The sequence below is a fragment of the Melanostigma gelatinosum genome (genome assembly GCF_949748355.1).
Source record: "Melanostigma gelatinosum genome assembly, chromosome: 22".
NCBI classification, from domain to species: domain Eukaryota; kingdom Metazoa; phylum Chordata; class Actinopteri; order Perciformes; family Zoarcidae; genus Melanostigma; species Melanostigma gelatinosum.
In genome coordinates, this window is record NC_136655.1 from 4,608,028 (window position 1) to 4,628,355 (window position 20,328).

Genomic DNA, 20,328 nt, shown 5'->3' on the forward strand with positions numbered 1-20,328 from the left:
AAGGGGATTAACTCGCCACGACGGATAACTCGGCAGCGTAGAATAGCTATTGTCAACGTATATCTATACAATTATGGCAGCAAAGCAGCAAACTATCATTACCGAACATGAGCTCAGTTACTAAAGAAGAAGAGATGTTCACAAGATGTCACCCCGGGGAAGGAAAATACCCACATTTGTATGAAAATGGAGTTTTGACACAAACACAAGGTGGGTTTCCCCTTTTTCGAGCCATTTTTCTTCTGGCGGATGAGAAAACTATTCCAGCGAACAGACTGGGTGATATCACAAAGGCTGTTCAAGGGAACAACAATATGCTTCTGAAATCTGAATATCATCATTGACAAGAAGCTGAGAAAGTCTTTGCTGCCCTTGAAATTCCTTGAGGTTGTTCAAGGAAATGAAATCTCATTCTGTGGAGTTCACCTGAAAAACCAGACTGAAAATATGTTTGAAAGACTTCTGTGGTCTTTGAATCAGGTGACCTTTTGCGGGGACTGTAATTGATGTGGTCCCACTTTCGAGGGGGAAGGAATAACAGTGCGGCTGTAAAATAGCAATTTGAGTTGAGTCAGTTGATCTAACTTTCTGAGGCTTACAATCTGCAGCATTTGAAGTGTCTGTAAGAAAATGTCAAAAGGAAGAGACATATTTGTGGTATGAAAAAGAAAAAACCGTATTATTGCTGCTCTGCTGCTGCCATGCCAGTGGAAATACCGCTAATCTGCCTCTCTCTCTCTTTTCCTTTCTCTTTTTTTTCCCATGGAAAGCTGGATTTGGGGAGAAAAGAAAAAAAAGCCTTGCCTCTTACCTCCTCCTCCTCCTCCTCCTCCTCCAGCCTTCACATCCGGGTCAGTTGGGTTGGTTGGAGCTGGATGTTGCCTTCAGGTGTCCCTCGTAAACTGGGAAACTTCAAAGTTTTGAAGTTGTAAACACATCTTTTGATGCATTTGAATACATTTGTTACCTTTTTAGAAATGTGTTACCTTTTTAGAAATTTGCTTACACAGAAGAACAATGTGCGATGCAGCAAATGAAGGATAATAAATTAGTAAAATGTGCTTTTCGAATGTGATTCAATGTCTGCAGGTAATAGCAGGTTATTGGAGAAGCTTGTTATGTGCATTACATAGATATAGTTATAAAAAGTGAGTTAATTTGTTAACAAAGTTGCTTTTATTACACTGAAACTACTTCAATGATATAGTATTGACACACACGGACAGTGGAGACTCTATATCCCTCCAGGTGAAGGTAAGTTAACATGTCACAAATACTATTTAAAACATAATATGTAATTCTTGAGTGGCTTCCATGCTTTCTCCAACCAATCAGTCTCCCAGTGTCCGCTCAAGGTATCACATAAATCCCCCTCGATTATTTTTACTTCTTCACTCGGTCGCTTTTTGAACAGTGAAGCTGTCAATACCGATCTTTGAGACATCACGTGAAGGTGTCACAAGTTGAGCAGCTCCCAGTTAACGCGAAGGCAGACTGATGATCCAGCTGCTGTGCGTGTGAGTGCGCGCGCGCTGACATGGATACAATTGGCGTTTGGCGTTGAAAACTGGACACAGTGTTGCGGTGACACTGGGGGGACTTCAAAGGAGCGGTCAAAAGTTCTTCCACGGCCGCACTCATGTGATTTTGAGCCATGTCCAAGAGCCTGAAGAAGAGGAAGAACCACTGGACTAACAAAGTCCACGAGAGTGTCCTTTGCAGGAATGAGGAGGGGGAGCTGGGGCTCGAGTTGAAGGGCGGCGCGGAGAACGGACAGTTCCCGGTTATCGGCGCGCTTCTCCCGGACGGAGCGGCGTGCCACAGCGGCAAACTCTTCCAGGATGAACTCCTGCTGGAAGTCAACGACACCCCGGTGGCCGGGCTCACCACCAGGGACGTGCACGCCGTGGTCAAACACAGCAAAGACCCGGTCCGACTCAAGTGTGTCAAACAAGGTGAGGCTTTTTTCAGTTTTTCTTCACACCAACTTTCCCGCATTTCGTTTTTCGGACATTTTTGAAAACCGTTTGCTTTTTGACACGCTTTTTGTGTTTTGACAGCAGGGCTATTGTCTCCCAAAAAACGGATAGCCTCCCCAATGCTCGATGCTAAAATCAAACCATGGGGAGAAAATGTACTTTTTATGGTGTTTTTGTGTTGTTAAAAGTCTTCTGCACCCCAAACATGTGTATTCTCTAAGCAGTCGTTGTTGTAAAGAGGTGTTTTCGGCGTGTTTTGGTTGTGCTGGTCGGCTCTGGTTCCTGTGTGGTGGAGCTTTTTAGGGGGTGTGTTACATTTGGGGCAGTCAGAAAATACACACTCCAGTCCTGCACACAAGTATGTAAGTAATACAGGTATTACACATATATATATTACCACACTGATGCTGTACTGTAATACTTCTAAATGCCACGCAGCCACCACAGGTCAATATTACAGCAGATCTAACATCCTCTGTATTAAACCACTGACAGAAACCATTGGATTAGATGTTGGATACGATTATCATGGATTGCTTTTGATCAGACTCCTTTGAAACGCTCCCAAACTAAGTCTGCTTTACATGCACACACAAATATAAGTTCAGCACATATTTTACAATCATATATTTTATTGTGTATATATTGTATTATTCATGTATATGGAAACAGTTAGTTGATCAACAGAAAGTTAATCAGTAATAATTTAGAATTGATTTATTCGTCGTTTATGTCATTTTGTTAAAGCAACAGTGATAAATTCTCTAGCTTCATCTCCACAAAATGTCGACAGTTGCAGATTTTCTTCATCTTCTACGACGGTAAACTGAATATTTTTGGGGTTTGGGACTGTTGATCAGTCAAAACAAGCAGTTTGAATACATGCTTGATTAATGGAAAGTGGTTATGGACACCGTTCACTATTTTCTGACGCATGGTGACCAAACGACAATGGTAACGGTGATACTGTATGTGGACGGAAAGCTTTGGGGATAGTTTTAGTGTGAAGTTTTGAGTTCTGTCTTGAGGGAGAGAGAATCGCTCGATATGTTTAACCTTTGAATCACATATTTACTTACAAAGCAGACATTAAACAATGCAATATTTATCATCCAATTTGCACTCCATTAAGTGGACTAAATTGAATTTGGAGAGGATATTGGATAAACATTACAGCAAGTCCCTATTTCAGCATTATAGTGGCGTCATAAGAAATGAAAACTACCATAGAGTAGGATAAGGTCACGGACACAGCAGAAGTCTCCTCAGGAATATTTATTTTTCTTTTAGCAGAAAGTGTAGTGGATTGCTTAAGCAAAGTGATGTGGCTTCACTTTTCGGGCACATGAAGCCAAGACTGTGCTGTCCGTAGTTGTTGGGAGACATTTTTGAATCGCACGCAGCAGCCAGAACCTCCACGTTGACTCTCACCTTTTTAAAAAGAACGAAAATAAAAGAGCACAAGTCACGTGAATTCGCCCTAACTAGCACCAACTCCATCCAACACTTGTCAACCTTTGTCCCCTGGATGTGAAGCTCTTATGTCACGGACACACTGGTGTGGTCGCCGGTGTCTTTGGTCCTCGCTGCCAATGATGCTGTCTTGCATTGTGAGTTAAGAGGAGGATCTGTGGGCTCTGATTTTGGGGTGAAAAATCCCCCCCCCCGCGTAAGAGGCTTTGGATCAAAGTCTTAGCCTGTGTGTGAGACGGTGTGGATGTGGTTTCAGCGTCACACCGGGGATTTATTCCAAAAGGCAGTCAAGCCTATATCAAACTAATGTGTTACTTTTCCCCCCATGAAATATTCATATCCTCCAGTGGTTTCTGAAGTGATTGATATCTTCCCGTTGCTCCGCTCGTGTTTGCTCGATTGGTTGTTGACGCCGTCAAGTTGTTTAAAAAAAAAAAAGGTTGATATGTACATTAGTAAACATGTTCACAAGTAAATATTATGGGGGGGGGGTACCCTGTGTTCAATAACAGATATTTCAACTCCTGTAGTCTGTCTAAGTGCGCTCCTTATTGAGGAGAAAGCCAAAGAGCACAGTGCATTATTATCACAATCATCCAGGCTAAATGTCTGCTTTATGCTCGTCTTATGGTTCTTTAAAGTGTGTGCAATAAAAAGTAATTTGTTTATCGATTTATTTTATTGATTTGCTTGCTTTAGAGCCACAACGTGCTTCTCAACACTTTATTTCAAATGCCCCATCACGCTCCACACGACATGACAGCGGATGCTCTCGTTGACCGGGAGATGTAGAAGCACTTGACACTCCGTTTAGCTGCAGGAGTGTAGCATAGCAGGGAGCTATCGGGTAGCGGGTGGGTCTGATCCCAGACAAAGCACTGGAACCGGTCTGTTCGTACTGTTAAACTTAACTTTGAGAATAGTTTTGGACTGAAAATATATTCGATAAATACGTTCGTTTAGTTTAATTGAAAGATTAAGCGAAAATGTAAATAAGTAGTTTGAGTCCGAAGTACTGGGGCTGTTTGTCTGTTGGTGTTGCCCAGCGTTGGCCACTTCCACATTTGCGTGATGAGACTGACTGATCCGTCTCCTAAAATCCCAGCAGCTGCACACAAAGAGGTTCAAGGTTTACGGGATAATTTATTGTCATTCTGCAACACAGGATTGCACGAAATGCAGTTGTAGCCTCGTCCGTTTATGCTTCACAAGAAAAACGTGACAACAAAAACACAGCAGTGCATTTCTTTACTGCATTTGGAGGAAATAACTTTGACTTTGTCTGAGGACCGAGCATCATTGCTGTCAACACAGAGTCCATCGCTTCTGTCCTTCTGTCCGTCCGCCAAGTGCAGCTTGATCCGGGATGTAATAAAGATAAAAAGACAACAACCACTTCACATGACCACCCTTCCTTTTGAATAAACATCACTTCTTTTGCTCGTACCAGCAGATCGTTTTCTCCATTGTGCTCCCGCTCAGCTTCACAGCTATGGTGGACAAATGACTGAGATTTAGACAAATACAGGTTGTTGGTGTCACTGCTAGAGCGTAGTGTAAACAGAAAAATGTTATCATCCAGTATTGGGTGTGCTTTAAAAAATCATTCTGCATTTCTAAGCACACATATATCATTAAAGGATGAAATAACACCCAGGACAGCGCTCTTTTGATTTAAACTGGTCACTTGACCAGTTTAAATGCACGCTCCCTCTCCAGAGGACTTTCAACAATACATCAAGGCTGCTGCGCCAATGTCCCGACTGTAAAAGTGCTGTCCCTTCCCTCTTGAGGTGCCTTGTTTGAATTGCCAACTTTCATTACGATCTTCTCTGTAATTAAAAAAGAAAAAGGCCTGCTCGTCATGATTCACTTCCTCTCTGTTACAGTGATCATGAATCATGTTTATGCATTTAATCACTTACTACGTACTTTAATATGACTTTCATTTTTCACAGCGTCTGAAATCCTGAGGCTCTATCCCATTTTACACACACACACACACACACACACCTACACACACACACACACACTATTAGGTGTTTCATTAAGTCTGTGCCTATTCGATTAGATTGCCAACAGCAATCAGGCCTGCCCTGTAGGACGTAATTAGGATCTCCTCAAAACACTGATGGGTATAAAAGAGAACATAGGGCACAATTACATTCCCAGAGGCCCAGTGAATTCTCATTAGAGCAGTGCATTGTGGGTAATGTAAGGATGGGACTGATGGCTAATGTGGCCCCTGTAGATTTAAAGCCAGTAACGGTCAATGTCGGAATTTTGAACCCTCTTAAAGCACTGATACACTTGTTTTAAACTTCAGATTTGTGTGCGCACGATGAGCATTTAAAGTCAGCACCAGGCTCGGAACAGACTACAACGATGTCGGAGAGCTTTGGACAAGCTAATAAAGCGTGTCGCTTCTGCTGCTCTGTCAAAGACTGACAGTCTGGGAAATGCAACAGAGGGTCAACCGGTCAACATTGGAGTCTGCATACTCGCGTCAGGCCAAGAGCAACTGCACATTCAGAGACTATCCAGCACGTCGTGGCTGTTTCTTCTTCTGCATTATTTAAAACTGATCCACTAAAAACACACAAAAGTTTACAGTGATTCTTATTATTCGTGCCACTGCTAATATAATCAGTTTGTCACAAGCTTCAGTGAGTTAATGAGTCTTGATTCGATTCACGTATCAAAAGCTTTTATTGTGACGCAGGTTCAGCAGGAAGTTATCGTTTTAAATGAACCGTGTCGTCACACACGGCAAACTCATGGCTCTAGAAGAGAGAGCGCTCTGAAAATGAACAAATTACCTTTCAACTGAAACGCACAGCGATCAACTTGGAGCTCCTTTAAGATCTAGAGTTCCATCACAGTTAAGCTGCACGATATTAACCCCGTCGAGTGCTGCCAACATGTTTACGCTGGACAAAATAAGCGATGATTCAATCCATATCTGCTGCTTACTGGAGACTTTTTAATCCTCCAGGTACACACAAAGCATGCGGGCGAACAATGCCTCCTGCAAAATGGTAAAAAAGCAAGTATACCACAAAGGTTCCAAATCCATTCCCTCTCCACTCAGTCTTACCTGAGATAATCTGCATGAAGAGTAAACATTGAAACTAATTCATGAATAATGCTGCCAACGCATCAAGATAAATCAGCTTTATATCACTCCCTGCTCCTTTCCCTCTCTCGCTCACACACACTGAAATGCCCCAGTTCAGCTTCCTATTTCAGCTCCACTGAAGGATGAATGCAGCCGGCTATGGAGGCGGTCGCTGCATGTTTCACTGCCACCACGGTGAGAAGCTCTTACAGCGGCTGCACTCTGGCTGCGGACTGTACGCTGATCGGGCCTCGCCGAGTGGTGTTGGGTACAGGTGAGGGCAGACCGTTCCAGGTCAGCCGAAGGCAGTCGGCGTACTTGCCGGGTACCCACTTAGCATTAGTGGGTAAGTCATTACAGCAGCCTGAGCACGGAGATGGCAGCACCTCTTTAGCTCTAAAAGGTTGTATTACAGCGGGGCGCTAGGGATGGCCCTGACGGTTGGTCTGTTGGTCCTCCACTTTGTTCCCGAGTTAAAATATCTTAACCAGTATTACACTGATTGCCTAGTTAGAGTTAGAATTAATTGGCTTCAAGTCTACAACAGTGAGGTTACAGCAATCCCCCAAAAGTAACTGTCATTTTACAGTAGTATAAGTACAGTACATGTTTACCCTTTTATATTAAAAGCTGACGAATGTCGGGTCTGTGCTGTAAGGCAGAATTGGATATCACACGTGTTCTTATTCAGATTACAGACATGGGGATTGTCCTCTCTTGTTTGTTGTAATTAAATATGTATTCATCCATAAAAATCTTGACATGCACGTCCTTGTTTCTAGCCCTGTGCTGTCCGGACCTAATTAGCTCATCGATGTCTCCGGTCCTCTTGGGACATCCTAAACGAAAACCGCTCATGCGGTTGTTGAGTCACAGTCTTGTGAGCTGCGAGCCGAATGGAAGCCCTGTGTTAGAGCGAATATGTAGGATGGAGTCATTTAAACACCGTCAGCTGAAGCTGAGGTCAGCCTTCTTTTACCCAAAGATGAAATAAAAATCCACACAACAAAGACACGATCCACAAGACAGCGCCGCGCTAGCTGTCCAGCGCGGCTCGAGGGAAAACCAGTATGTAGTGATACCATCAAGTCAATGGCGCGTGTCCAAGTAGTGGCATGACTGATGCGAGTGATGAGTCTGCACTGGTCACTGGCCTTTTGAGAGATGGGGCGGGGCAATCCCCGGGAAGTTTGTGTCGAGTCAGACGCACATTGTTGCGCGGGGCGTCCGGTAATGATTCTCAGTGCAGTCAGACTCAGCTGTCTTCTTGTCAGGGTCCCATTGAGAGCGTTGAGTTGCACCAGCAAGTGTAACGCACACAATGCGACAGTCTCACTGTGTGTGTGTGTGTGTGTGTGTGTTAGCATGTCTCTGGGGCCTTAGCACCACTTACCACATGCTGTCCAATCATGCCTGACAGAGGTTTGGTGGAGAGAGCCTGTTGTCGTTGCCTCCATTACACAGTCGGACTACAGGGCTCACCTCCAGGGACAGGTGACGATAACACACACACACACACACACACACACACATACACATAACTGTCTCTCCCTCCTTGTCAACATCAGCCATCTGTTGTTGTGGCACGTGGAAGTATTCCAAGGACTGTGACCAGGAAGGCTGCAAACTTGTGTTGGTGGACACTGTTCGTTTGTGGTAGTGTGGAAGTCAAACTTCGCTAGTTTCAGTGTATTTGTGCCTCTGTGGATCAACATTACCTGATTATCAGTGGATCCGTCTCTTTATTGAAAAAGAAAGCGTTATTTTTCTCTTTGAACGGTTTAAAACCTGCGGACGAAATCTTCCTGACCTTCTCCGTTATCTTGGCTCGATAAGTGAACGGTGTCTGAGAATAGAGAGCAACCCTTTACCTTTTTCAGCACAATGAATTATAGATGAATGGCAGGCGGTGTGTACAAATAGTGTTCCTTTTGTGCTGTCTTCTTCCAATCCTCGCATCTGTGTCCTTCATGCATCTGCTAATCTTCATCGATTTAGCCTCTTTAAAAATAAAACAGGACTGAGGGGCCTACAGATGATTGGACTTCCAGAGGACAGCCCTAGTTATCAGTCAACTGGCTAATTCTTTCAGCACTGGGCCGATCTTGTGATTATAAACGGGTGTGATATTTTCTTATTCATGTAAACATCCCTCCAGATGGCTCCACCATATTCCACTCACAGTCACTTTGAACTCGTGATTCTGGCGTTGTTGATGCGCTAAATGAAGTGAGGATTAAACTGCTCATTCATGTTTACAAGGACGCCGAGTACCCCGCACACCGAACACGCCCACGCTACACCACTAATATCCACATGCCGGCCACCGGTTTCACTGTAAGCAGGAGGGTGTGTGTTTACCTGTGCAGATGCGAATGGAGGAGAGCGAGCTCGCATGGCTTCGTGATTGATGGATGATTTTAGCAATGCAACAATTAAGACCGTTTTTGTGGTGTGAGGGTGTGAATTATAAAGATAAATCCAGTGTAGGACTCATCTGTTTAGCTTTTTTTGTCACTGACATTGACACCTAAGCTGTCACTGTGTATGCATAGTGTTTTGAGGTGATTTATCTGCAGCGTACTGTATATAAACACAGTTTTACATCGAGTGACACCAGGGATGTGTCATTTCTCGCCAAACGTCATGTCTCATTGACACCTCCTTTGTCCCGAAGACGTTGCCTCCCGTCGTTGCCCTACAAATCAGTGTTGACATCTTGAGTCGAGTTTTATTTTTCCTGCACGTGGAGCAGTCTTCTCTGGAGCCTCCTTCGGGGCCTCCTCTTCACCAAAAAAACCCCCCCCAATCAAAGCCACAAAGAGGCAAACTGCTGAGCCAGCAGCCCTGTAGGCAGATGATGAAGCCCGAGTGAACATCGGGGTCGAGAAGCTGTGATGAATCATTAAGTGGTTATGGATTGCTGTTGTGAAATCTGCAAAATTTGATAGCTGCACCTCCCCTGGATACCCTGTGATTTTGTCGAGGGAGATATTGTAAGATTTCATGTCGGGAAAAGTTAATATTCCTACACCCTCCAACTGCCAGTGGTACGAATATAAATGAAATCTAAATGGGATATTTTGGAGGAAAGGCATTGGAGAGGGTGAAATTGGCTGACCTGCTAACAGAGAGAAGGGAATATTAAACCAAGTCCTCGGCCCACACACTAGTTGTTGCCGATTCGCCGAAAAAGGGACCAATCAATACGGAGCGATTAAAGCCTCTCTGAGAGCGCTGTGGTTGGTCTGTCTTCCTCTGCTCGTCTCTTGGCAAGGATCAAACAGTTTTGTCTCTTTACTCGACATGGATGAGTGAGTGTGTGTGTGTGTGTGTGAGTGGATTAGGTTTGGAGGAAGATGGATTTTTTTCTTCTTTGTTTTAAGGCTAATCGGTTCTACAAATGGTGGACAATGGCCAACAAAAGATTGACAAAACATACTGCTGAAATGGCCAGCGCATCGTAGTTCGTAAGTCAGACTTTCGTTCCAATATGGAATCACAGCGGCATTGGGAATTGACCTTTTGGTAAGCGAGCTGCTGTAATTAACATGAACTACGTGAGTTGGATGAAAGCTCTTTTTTTAATGGTGCCATGCCGATTGCTATGGAAATGAGACACCCTCAAAAAAAGTGCCCAAAATATGCATTTAAGATATCCTGATGTGGACACGGGCGAAAAGTCTGCATCTTCACCAGCTGATCATTAGAGTGCTATGGAGAGCAGCGTTGTCCTTGTGTCGCTGTATCCTTTCGTGTTATGTACAGTTTTATTAGAACAAATGTGAACTGTTATTTATGTTGTATGGAGAAGCGGATGTGTCCTGAATGGGGATTTTGCTAAAGTAGTAATTCACTTAGCTCATGATATGCTCACTCTTGACCAGTAAACTACGATGGAAGTTATCCAGCCGTGCTAACGTTAACGCTAGCCAAGAGGTGGTTATCTTAGCTTAGCATAAGGACCTGAAACAGGGAGAAACTGCTAGCCTAGCTCAGCAATTCTCTTTGCTTCCCCCTGTTTCCAGTCTTCATGCTAAGCTAGGCTAACTGCGTTGTAGCAATAACTATATTCAGTGCACAGACCGGACAGTGGCATCGAGCTCCTCATCTAACTCTCGCCAAGAAGATGAAAAAGCGCATTTCCCACCATGTTGAACCTTTTCCTTTTTAAACGGTGCAGTAAAACAAACTTCAGCTACAGAATCTGACCTGTTGGGGTCAAGCGCTTGTAGAAAACGATGTGTTATTGATCGATCGTGCGATAAATACATAAACCGGAGCCGTCAGACGTGGATGCCGTACAGTACATACGCCGTACAGAAAGCACCACCGCACAAAAAACACACCATTAGCCTGATTTATTGATCCGACTGCAGCGTTACAAGCAACGACTGCAGTCCAGAAGTGGCAGAGCAGCAGTTTGTGACAAGATAAAGAGTCTGCAATGAGACATCGATTTACCGCCGGGCGCTATAGATCCACAAGAAACCACGAGACGCGTTATTAGCATGACTAGTCAATAAAACCTGCCACCGTCTCTGTGTTGTAACAGTCTATATACGCTAACGATGAGGCACCTGAAGCTCAATGGATGCACTCTGTTCTGGTTTTAATCGGATTGACAACCACAGCAGTGCTGTTTTCTGCGCGGTGTCTCGGTCCGTCAGTTGAAGGACACATCTTTGGATCAGCTTCCTTCGCCACATTTTAGTTTTTTTACTCAAACCTGTTCTTTGTGTCAGATGTGCATGATTTCAAGTTCCGTAAGATTTCGCTCCAACAAATTCGGTCATTGTTTTATTCAGATGAGAAGTTTCTTCTAAAATGAAAAGCTCTTTCACTAATGAGATTTTCTGTTTGAAAGACGAGGCATACGTTTACGTGATGAAAACAATGAAAACCTCCATTGTTTAAAATATATATGTAATGTTTCCCTGCGCCACAAAAAAGTTAGCGATTAAGTTGTCACTTTTCTTGCTTCTGTCATTAAAAAAACTAAAATGATTTAGTGCAGCTCGGGATGCTGAAGTACAACTTCTGATCACATCACAAGAGAAGAAAATTAAAAGCAGAGTTTGCTTTAATCTGATAAAACCCTCAACTGATCCTCAAAGGAATAAGAAATGTAAATATAGTATATTATGCATCTAAGAGAAAAGCGACTACAGTTTGACTCCATATGCTTCTTAAAATGTATCCTTTAAAGCAGGGGTCTCAAACTCATTTTCACTCCGGGCCACATCAGCATCATGGTCGCCCACAAAGGGCCGGTTGTAAATGTAACTACTCGTAACATATTGTTAAATAACTCTCTGCATTTGATTATTGTTTATTCAAGTGTTAAAATATTGTACATACAAATATATTTGAGCACATTTCTGTTGTAACTTAAATCCTTTTAATTGAGGGTTAAGAAACCCACATTCCTCTATCAAAGATCAAACTATTAAAGAAAATATCAAACACAAGTTATTACAATAACTTTGTTCAAAGCTTAAAATCCTTTCAAGGGTGCGTTTGCAAAACACATGAAGTATTTCATGTGTTTTAAAGGCACGTTTAAAGTAGTCTTCAATGTACTCGCAATACATTTACATGTCAAATGTACAGTAACCAGCCAAAGAGCTGCTTCTATGACTGTGTTTAAGTATCTCATCTTTGACTTTCTATTTCATAATTTTGACCTTCTATCATAGTTATGACTTTCTATCTCATAACTTCGACTTTCTATCTCATAACTCCGACTTTCTATCTCATAATTTCGACGATGGGAGAGTTCATCTGAATATGACTGTTAGTATACTTGAGATGGACAACGATCTGCTACTTTCAGTTTTTAACGCAAAGGAAGAGAGTGCTTTGAAACTTGGCACAGACTCGGATGTTTTTTTTGTTTTGTTGGCAAAGCAGTTGGACTCCTAATCTTTCAAATGTGTCACGCAGTCAGACCCTCCAGTCTAAATCTCAATCTTTACCCACTCGCTCTGCGCTCTCTGCGTCGCGACTGAAACGACACATTTACAACTCCGAGTGTTGCGGGTCGCTGCTGCGTCAAGGATGACGACGTGAAGGATTAATGTGGTGCGATTGCCGCGGTATCAAGCCGGCGAAAGGAGGAAGAAAGAGATCTATTGTCACTGACTCACCTTCTGATTGTAATGACAGCATACGCGCTCAAGAGGCTGCAGCGTGGAAGCAAGGTTAATGTGTGATCGCTGTGCATATTCGATACAAAATATTGTTGTCCGCTGTCACTCCAATGAAGACATTTACTGTTCTTCTAAATGTAACATCATGTAGTGTTGAATACTAAAGGTGGATTAAAGCCTGTACTACACTGATTGATGAAGTGAACAATGGCACATGTGAAACCAGTTGTTTGCCCTTCAGTTGGACTTTTCTTTTCTTTTTTTGCAGCTCAAAGGTTAACGTTTGCGGAGGTTAAAATCAATCTTTTGTGTTGGATGTCGGTCTTGTTTGTCCTGCTGCCAGAGTGAAACGCAGAAGCATCTTTGGGCAGTCGGCCACACTGCTCTGTGGCCGCGCTCTCTTCTAAATAACCCATGTTATCAAGCTCTTGGCTGTTATTTCTCTCCCCTGTGCTTGGGTTTCTTTAAACATTGATTTAAAGTAAAAATACAGGATGTTGTCCAAAATATGCCCTCTTCGACTTCATCCTCCCAGCGCAGTTGAGTCAGACGTTCCGAGCTCGCCGTTTGTAGTAGAAAGCCAAAACTCAGACCCGACTGTTGATTGAAAACTCATCCCGCTCCGGGCTACTGCCAGAGCAGCGCTCTGTCCTGAAATCCGTTGAGTTTGGAAAAACTCACATCTCTATGTTTTATACATTTAGAGCCAGTGATAAAGAGCGCTGCAGATGTAACACACACACACGTTTCTCAACGCCCTCGGGCAGCAGAGCCCTGCTGTGTTGCTTCTGAACCACAGGGAGGTACGAGAGGCGGCCGTCTGGCATCGCACCGTCCTCATCTCTCCCATGAGTCTGTGCAGGTTTGCTGTCGCCCACCACACGGTATGCAGTAATTAGACCGAGGTCAAGGGAGTGCGTGACCCCTCTCCCTGCTGCCCCCATGCACCATCCTTTAAGAAGTGGGACGGCAGGTCAAGTGTTGTCCGACTTCCTCCGACAATTAACGAAAGAACCGCCCTGGTTTCACCCTCCCTTCACTCCTACTGTTTTCACTCTGCCGATCTCTTTCTCAAGCTCCCCCGTCCTCTCATTCTGCTCTCCCTTCTGATACTTTCCTTCGGACTTAAATGAAATGAGGAGAATGGAAAGAAAATTGAAGGCACAATTATCCTCCTCCTGTTCTCCCCTCGCTCTCCTCCGGCATAAATATGGGATTTGTGCCTTTTCGATCTTTTTATTTTGTGAAACTACATGGAAAGGTCACAGTTTACAACTCTCCTGTTGCTCGCCGGGAATTAATCGAACCCAACACTCACTGCGCTCGCGCACGTGGTTAAAAATGACTTTGTGCGACGACCACAGGAGCAACTGCAGCTCAAGCTCTGAATGAGAAGCGTCTTGCATTGTCTCCTCTTTATTTAACGAGCCTTTTGTTCACAATCTCAGTGCGCTCAATTCATTTCATATTCTTGGGTCACTTGGGTCAAACCGTGTTCTTTTTTACCTCCTCAACGGTGCACCTAACCGTGTTTGCTTTTCTCAAGAAGTGAACTCTGACTGCTGTGGTGGAGTCTAACGCTGGTTTCTCTGAGCTCGTTAAAATGTCCAGTAGCCTCTGGCTGCTGTCCAGCGGCACAGAATGCCTCCGTTAGCCGCTCCTTCAATCCACAGAGTGACTATGACATGAACCCCCCCCCCGGTTCAGACCGTATGGGTTTAGCCTGGCCGTACTTCTAGCCATCGTGACGAGTGATGGCTCTCCATTATTCCAACTTGAAAGCACACATTGTGATTGTGATGAGTCGAGGAAAGCGAGGGCCGCGTCGCTGAGCTTCCCGTCCGGCGCTCCTGCTCGCTTCGCCACATCTACTCCCTCCGTGGCTCTCCCACCTTCTCTGGTGTCGCTTCTCGCCTCTCTTCCTGTGCCAGCGGGTGTGGCGGGTGTCATCATCCGGTACCCGGCAACAGCCAGACCTCATGCAGAGGAGTTGCATGGTGTTTTTTAAAGCCTTGGCGCCGAGTTGGTCCCTAATGGGAGTGCGGTGCCAGCCGCGGCTTTACCGCCGCTGAAAAGATGCTCGGCTAAATAAGAGCAGAGCCGGCAGAGTAGTTTTCACATCTGCATGAGGAAGAATGGGTCCATTGGCACCTCGTGGATGGGATGTATGGACAGGAAACCCACTGTGATTTGGTCACACTGTACCACTTGCTCCACCTACACAATGTAGAATCGCCATACGAGACAATTTCCTCCTTAGCCCAGTTGGTATTTATACAATTTGTGTCCGGCCCCAGTTAAATACGAGTAAAAAGTGAACCCTGTAGCTATTTCTGTGCCAGTGTGGCAGTATATGAAACATTTATATCGTCCGTGTAAAAAGTGTGTGAAAGATGGTCCGAGCGAACACATGGATGTCATGATTTTTTGGGGATTACTGACTTGACTGGCCATTGTCTTCTTATAATGGATGGATGAATTGGACGCCTATTGTCAAAAAATAAGTATTTTTTTTTGCTCGTTGGATTGATTTTTAAAAAGCCGAAACCACAAAGGATCGAGGAAGGCATCGAGCTTCGGATCGCAATCCCCCGTTCCTGCTTATCTGCTCGGTTTGTCCTGCAGTTTGTAGCAGCGAGGCTGCAACTCTGGTTGATTGCCAGAAACGTAATTGGATCTCAGGGTCAAATTAGGACCCGTTGTTCGCTGTGAAGTGGCCCCGAGGCCTGCAGCCAGAGGAGAGCATTAAATAGATCCACTCAGTGGCGCATTACTGAGCTCACATCCACACACCAGAACTCCAGCCGACGGCTGTCGCAATCGAGTATAATTCTGTGCTGCAGTTGCTCGCAGCTCCGCACCACTTTACGATGAAACAGCTCCCTATTCAGCCTGGACACAATATTGCAGTGGAGGCCTTTGATGCGGCTCCATGTCATTTACAGCCATTACGTTTTGGTGCCGGGTGAGTCGGCATCATCAATGACACTGTGTCTCTTTCAAAGACACAATAAATGTTCACAGACGGTAACATATGAGGCGTGGCCAACAATGCGGTGTTGCTTGGCCTTCCACGACTTCCTCTGGATTGTCGGAACCAATTTGGCCTCCTCTGGTGCGTCTCCCTGTATTTACCTGACCGGTGCACACTGGATGTGCCTTCTCCGGTGAAGTCGCACGATGGCCGTCCGTGCAGAAAAGGCATTGAGACATTTCTAAACGCTCTCCACCGAATGCCTATTCACCAGCGCCGGAGGAGGATGAGTCTCGGCCTGTTGTCGTCGCACATCACAGCTGTCGCCTTCGCTCCGCGCACCGTTCCGGCTGGTTTGTGAGGGAGATGTGGTGCGTTCACCGCATGTGTGCGGGTCCGCATGCACAAAGAGCAAGAGGATTTTTGCCCCTACCTTTGGGATTTTGCATTCAAGGAAATAGAAAAACAATTTGCACACTCTCTGTGTGTGCATGCGCTGCCTGAGCAAGTGACACCGTCACAGTCGGTCTTTTCATTTTTCAACAGGTTATTAGTATGCCAAGGTTGCTGTGTGTGCGTTACTTAGTACCAACTCTCTCATTCTCCGGCTCCCGACACCCAAATCCGATCATCTTACAACTGTGGTGCGCTTATCAACATGCCAACAGTGTAAGTTAATCGTGTGCAAATAAACACAAACGCTCTTTCTCTCTCCGCCGCTCTCATCCGCAGCCTCCCCTGAATTCATTCGAGCGAACCCGCTTCCTCGCAGGGATGTGTGTAGAGCAGCGGGGGGAGAGTACAGACTTGGCACATGGACTCCACAGCTCTGGCCCGCGGTACTAATGAGGTCAAACAGATATACACAGTTCCCTAAACATCTCTGTCCGAGACATTCCGGCGCAGCCACTGTGCCGCCTGGAGGCATTTCTACTAGTTGTGGAAAGCCGTTTCCACCGAATAATCACGGCAGCTCGGCCCGAGGCGTGTTGAGATTTCCAGTCTTGAGGCTGTGAGGGAAGACGAGATTTTAGCGTCGTCACGTGAGTTTTCGGAGCTTCACACTGCTGCAAACCACAGGCCGGGGAAAACGGCCGCTTTACGCTCATAAAACTCTTCATTCAAGAACTGTAGTAAAGTGTTTACAGCAGCGGATGTTGACCCGCCGAACACATTCATTCATGGTCTTTGGGCTGGGCTTCAACACGGAACTGTCAGATATCTGTGTTGCCAGATATTTGCCAGATAAACCTTCCACAACAGGAGAAACTGTGACGTGGCCCTGGTGAAGCTCATTAGTTTGTGATGCGGTAGTTAGCTTAGCTCTGATTGGGGAACCGCTGCTTTGACACCTCAGCCGGAGCCCCTCCCCCCCCCCCCCCCCTCCCTCTCACGAGTCAAAGGGAGTCGCAGCCACTGGAATGTGAATAACGCAGCTGAAACAAAAGGAAAGTAAGCGCTTATGACAGATGTGCAACCTCATCTAAGCTGTAGCGGGAAGCGCTCGGGCAGTATATTGTTTCCCTCCTCTTCCCAAAGATTAGGGCTGAGAAGAATTAACAAGACGGCAGCCGTGTCACAAGTGCCCGCGGCTCTGATGTCTCGAGGTTAAACGCCAGTCGCTCCGCAGCATCTTTGAACAGAAAGAAGCAAAAGTCTTGTTTCTGCTTTCTACTGCAGCTCTCCTCTCCTTCTTGCCGCCTCGTGTCTGAAGTCTTCCAGTAATGAATCTCTGAAATCAGGTCTGTGAGCCAGGATGTAATGAGTCATTTTTAAACAGATTGTTGAGATTTAATGAGTCATAACAGATTGCACATCGAATGAGTTTCCTTCTTTTTTCTTGTAATTGTCGTGTCTTCCATATTAATAACGTGACCCAGAACATTACAGTGTCACTTGCCTCTGTGAGGTCTGATGCTTTAATGGCAGCCAAGTGTCTGGTTATTTACCTCCGGATACAAAGAGGAGGTCTGACTCACTCCTCTCATGCGATCGGTAACGTTTGGGCAAGTTTCTGCTGACCACCGGTTTCAGCTCTGATTGGGAAAGAGGGCAGTTTTTTGTTCCATACATTTCAAATGGCATTGTTCTATCAGCGGGGACTGTAAGAAATGTGCATGAAGTTCATATTTTTCCTGAATTCCAGGTCATTTAGTGTCGTCCTCCTGTTTGTTGTGTCTTTGTAGCAGCATAGCACCTCACAGAGCGTTGTCTGTTTTTATTTCTCACTCTTTTTACCAATCAAAACCTGGCGCCTACATTACCCACAATGCAGCTTGACCGCAACAATTCATATGTCGCTTTGTGTGTATTATGTCGTACTCCCCGAGTCCTCTAAACAGACTTTCATGTGTATACTATAATTGGTGTCTTTCACCTTTAATTGATTGATGAATGAGCAGCGTGTATTTATTTTATTGTGATATGGTCGGTTAACTCAATCACAAGTTAAAGCAAGGGTTGGTGATGTTTTCAAACACATTTATTTATTTTACATATGCTGAAATGTTCATTACATCCCGACAGCAATAAATAAATCAAGTGATCTGGAAAAAAGGAAAAAAGTCTGGCTTCTGTGGCTGCTGTAGGACTTTATTAATAATAACCCCATCCAAATATTTCATGGTGACATCATGGTCTACCTACCCGTCTCCCTACCCGTCTCCCTACCCGTCTACCTGCCCGTATGTGTAGCACCTTGGATATCAGCGTATTCTACACATAACTATGAAAGTACCACTGGTGGATTGTTTGTCCATTGCTATCTCTGTGATTCTAGAAGGCAGTGTTTCTGCTATCAGCTACATCCATTCAGTCCTGACTGCAGGTCTTAGCTTTCCACAGCGATCCCTGCTCATTGTTCATCAGTCCTCTTAAACTAACAGGAGGACAGATGGGCGTTTATCTGGCGTGGTGACTAAAGTTATTCTGATTCCAGTCCGGGTGCTGACGGGTGATCAGGTGGCCACATGGGATCAAGCTCGCGGCTGGCCTGTGACTGATTGGCTCTCTTCTGCCCCAGATGGCCTCGGCAACAAAGCAGCGAGAAGCCCTGGAACCCAAGAATGATCCATTGGCTCTCTAGTCTCCCCCCCCCCCCCCCCCCCCCAGATGGGCAGATTAATCACCAGTGCCACAAGAGACGACCACAGGCCGTAAAGTCATTAATAAGTGCTCAGCGGTTGAGATAAACCGTGAGCGACAAAACAATCACCTTATTCATCGTCGCCCCTCTTTTGTAGACTTTCTTTTACACCGTTCTATCGTTGACTTTGTGCCCGTCGTCTCAAAGCTCCGAAACTTTCAGCAGCGATTGCGTTGATCGAGGCCGAGCAATCGGCGTCCTGGGAGCGACCGTGTCGAAAACAAAAATGTGCTCACCCGCCCTATCGCCGGTGCCGTGACCTCCCTATCTCCCGCTCTCACTCGGGGGAGAAACAATGAGACGCTCTCCGGGTTTCAGCTGCGAGGACAGAAATGTGTGCGAGCAGGGAGGTTTGTTTTGTTGTTTTGACGAAGGACCGAGTGTGACGGCCTTCTCGTCAATCAGGAGGCTTTCCTAAGGAGGAGCATGCAGAATGCTGCTGCCATGGGGAAGAAAAAATACTTTTAACTTCCCTTCAGAGCTGCTTAGTACGCAACCTTTTTATCAGTATACAGCTGTGTAACACTGCATGAGCACATGTCCACATACACTTCAATGCATCTTCTAAATTCCGTCCTGGGTTTTGTTGTCGACGATCGAACCCGCTGTTCTCGTTCTCGTCATTATTTCCGTGCTCATTAAATCAGTCAGTGACACAAAGGGCCGTGGCCTTCAGATTAGATGTTTTCATCTCCGAACAGAAGCGACTGTTCCCGTCAACATGAATATACTTCACAGTGGGATGAAGGCAATCTGTCACAATGTGGTTCCATTAATAGGCGTTTCTGTGGAGGGTTTGTAAAGTGTGAAACTACAGGAAAGAAAATAAAAAAGCAATCTGGAGTTCTGCTGATTCCTGCAGGTTTTCCTGTGTGAAATTGCCCTTAAACCTGCCTCCATTACCGTTAATATGACAGGTATGCAAATAGAGCAACTCTTCGGGGCCTCAATTAGGGAGGACGAGATGCTCTTCGCTGTTGCAGCCGCTTCTCTCCATTAAGGCTGATGATGCGGCTTTATTTGAGCTTTAAATCCACAAGGAGTTTTCTTTTACAGCCGGGCTAGCAGCGTAGCTCTCGGAGAGGCAATGACCGTCTAATTGCCAAATGTTAGCGTGCTAACACGCTAAACTAGGATGCTGAATGTGGTAAATAGTATACCTGCTATGCACTAAGTACAGTCCTTCAGTGGAGTCTTGTTTTTACCTCGATTATTTATCCCAGGAATGTTAAATGAGCTTTCTGCCTTTTTTTTGTTATTCAAACCACTCCGGTTTCACTTTCACAGATGGGAGCTGGACGGCGACGTGTTCATGCACTCGGGCCTTTGCAACCTGAAATTTGGGTTTGAATACAATTCAAGTGGAGGTGCTGCTGTCAGCAGATCTGATTTGGATAAAGCAGCGCATTCCAAATTCCATCCGACACACGGGGAGGCAGGCCGGCGGACGTTTCTCAGAAGAGCATCGAGTTTTGTGAAAACTCTAT

The 20,328-nt window shown here is 45.2% G+C and overlaps 1 protein-coding gene across 14 annotated transcripts in view; it reads left to right on the forward strand.

Annotated features, from left to right (window-relative positions):
* Window positions 1–1,578: 1,578 nt before the first annotated feature.
* Window positions 1,579–20,328, forward strand: part of magi2a (membrane associated guanylate kinase, WW and PDZ domain containing 2a) — a 158,731-nt gene continuing 139,981 nt past the window's right edge. For all 14 annotated transcript variants that reach the window (XR_013773012.1, XR_013773013.1, XM_079294518.1 and 11 more), the window contains exon 1: window positions 1,579–1,955. Coding sequence is in view for 12 of the 14 variants with exons in the window: in XM_079294518.1 (XP_079150644.1) it covers window positions 1,655–1,955 (301 nt within the window). In the remaining 2 variants the exon portion in view is untranslated. The remainder of the gene's footprint in view (window positions 1,956–20,328) is intronic.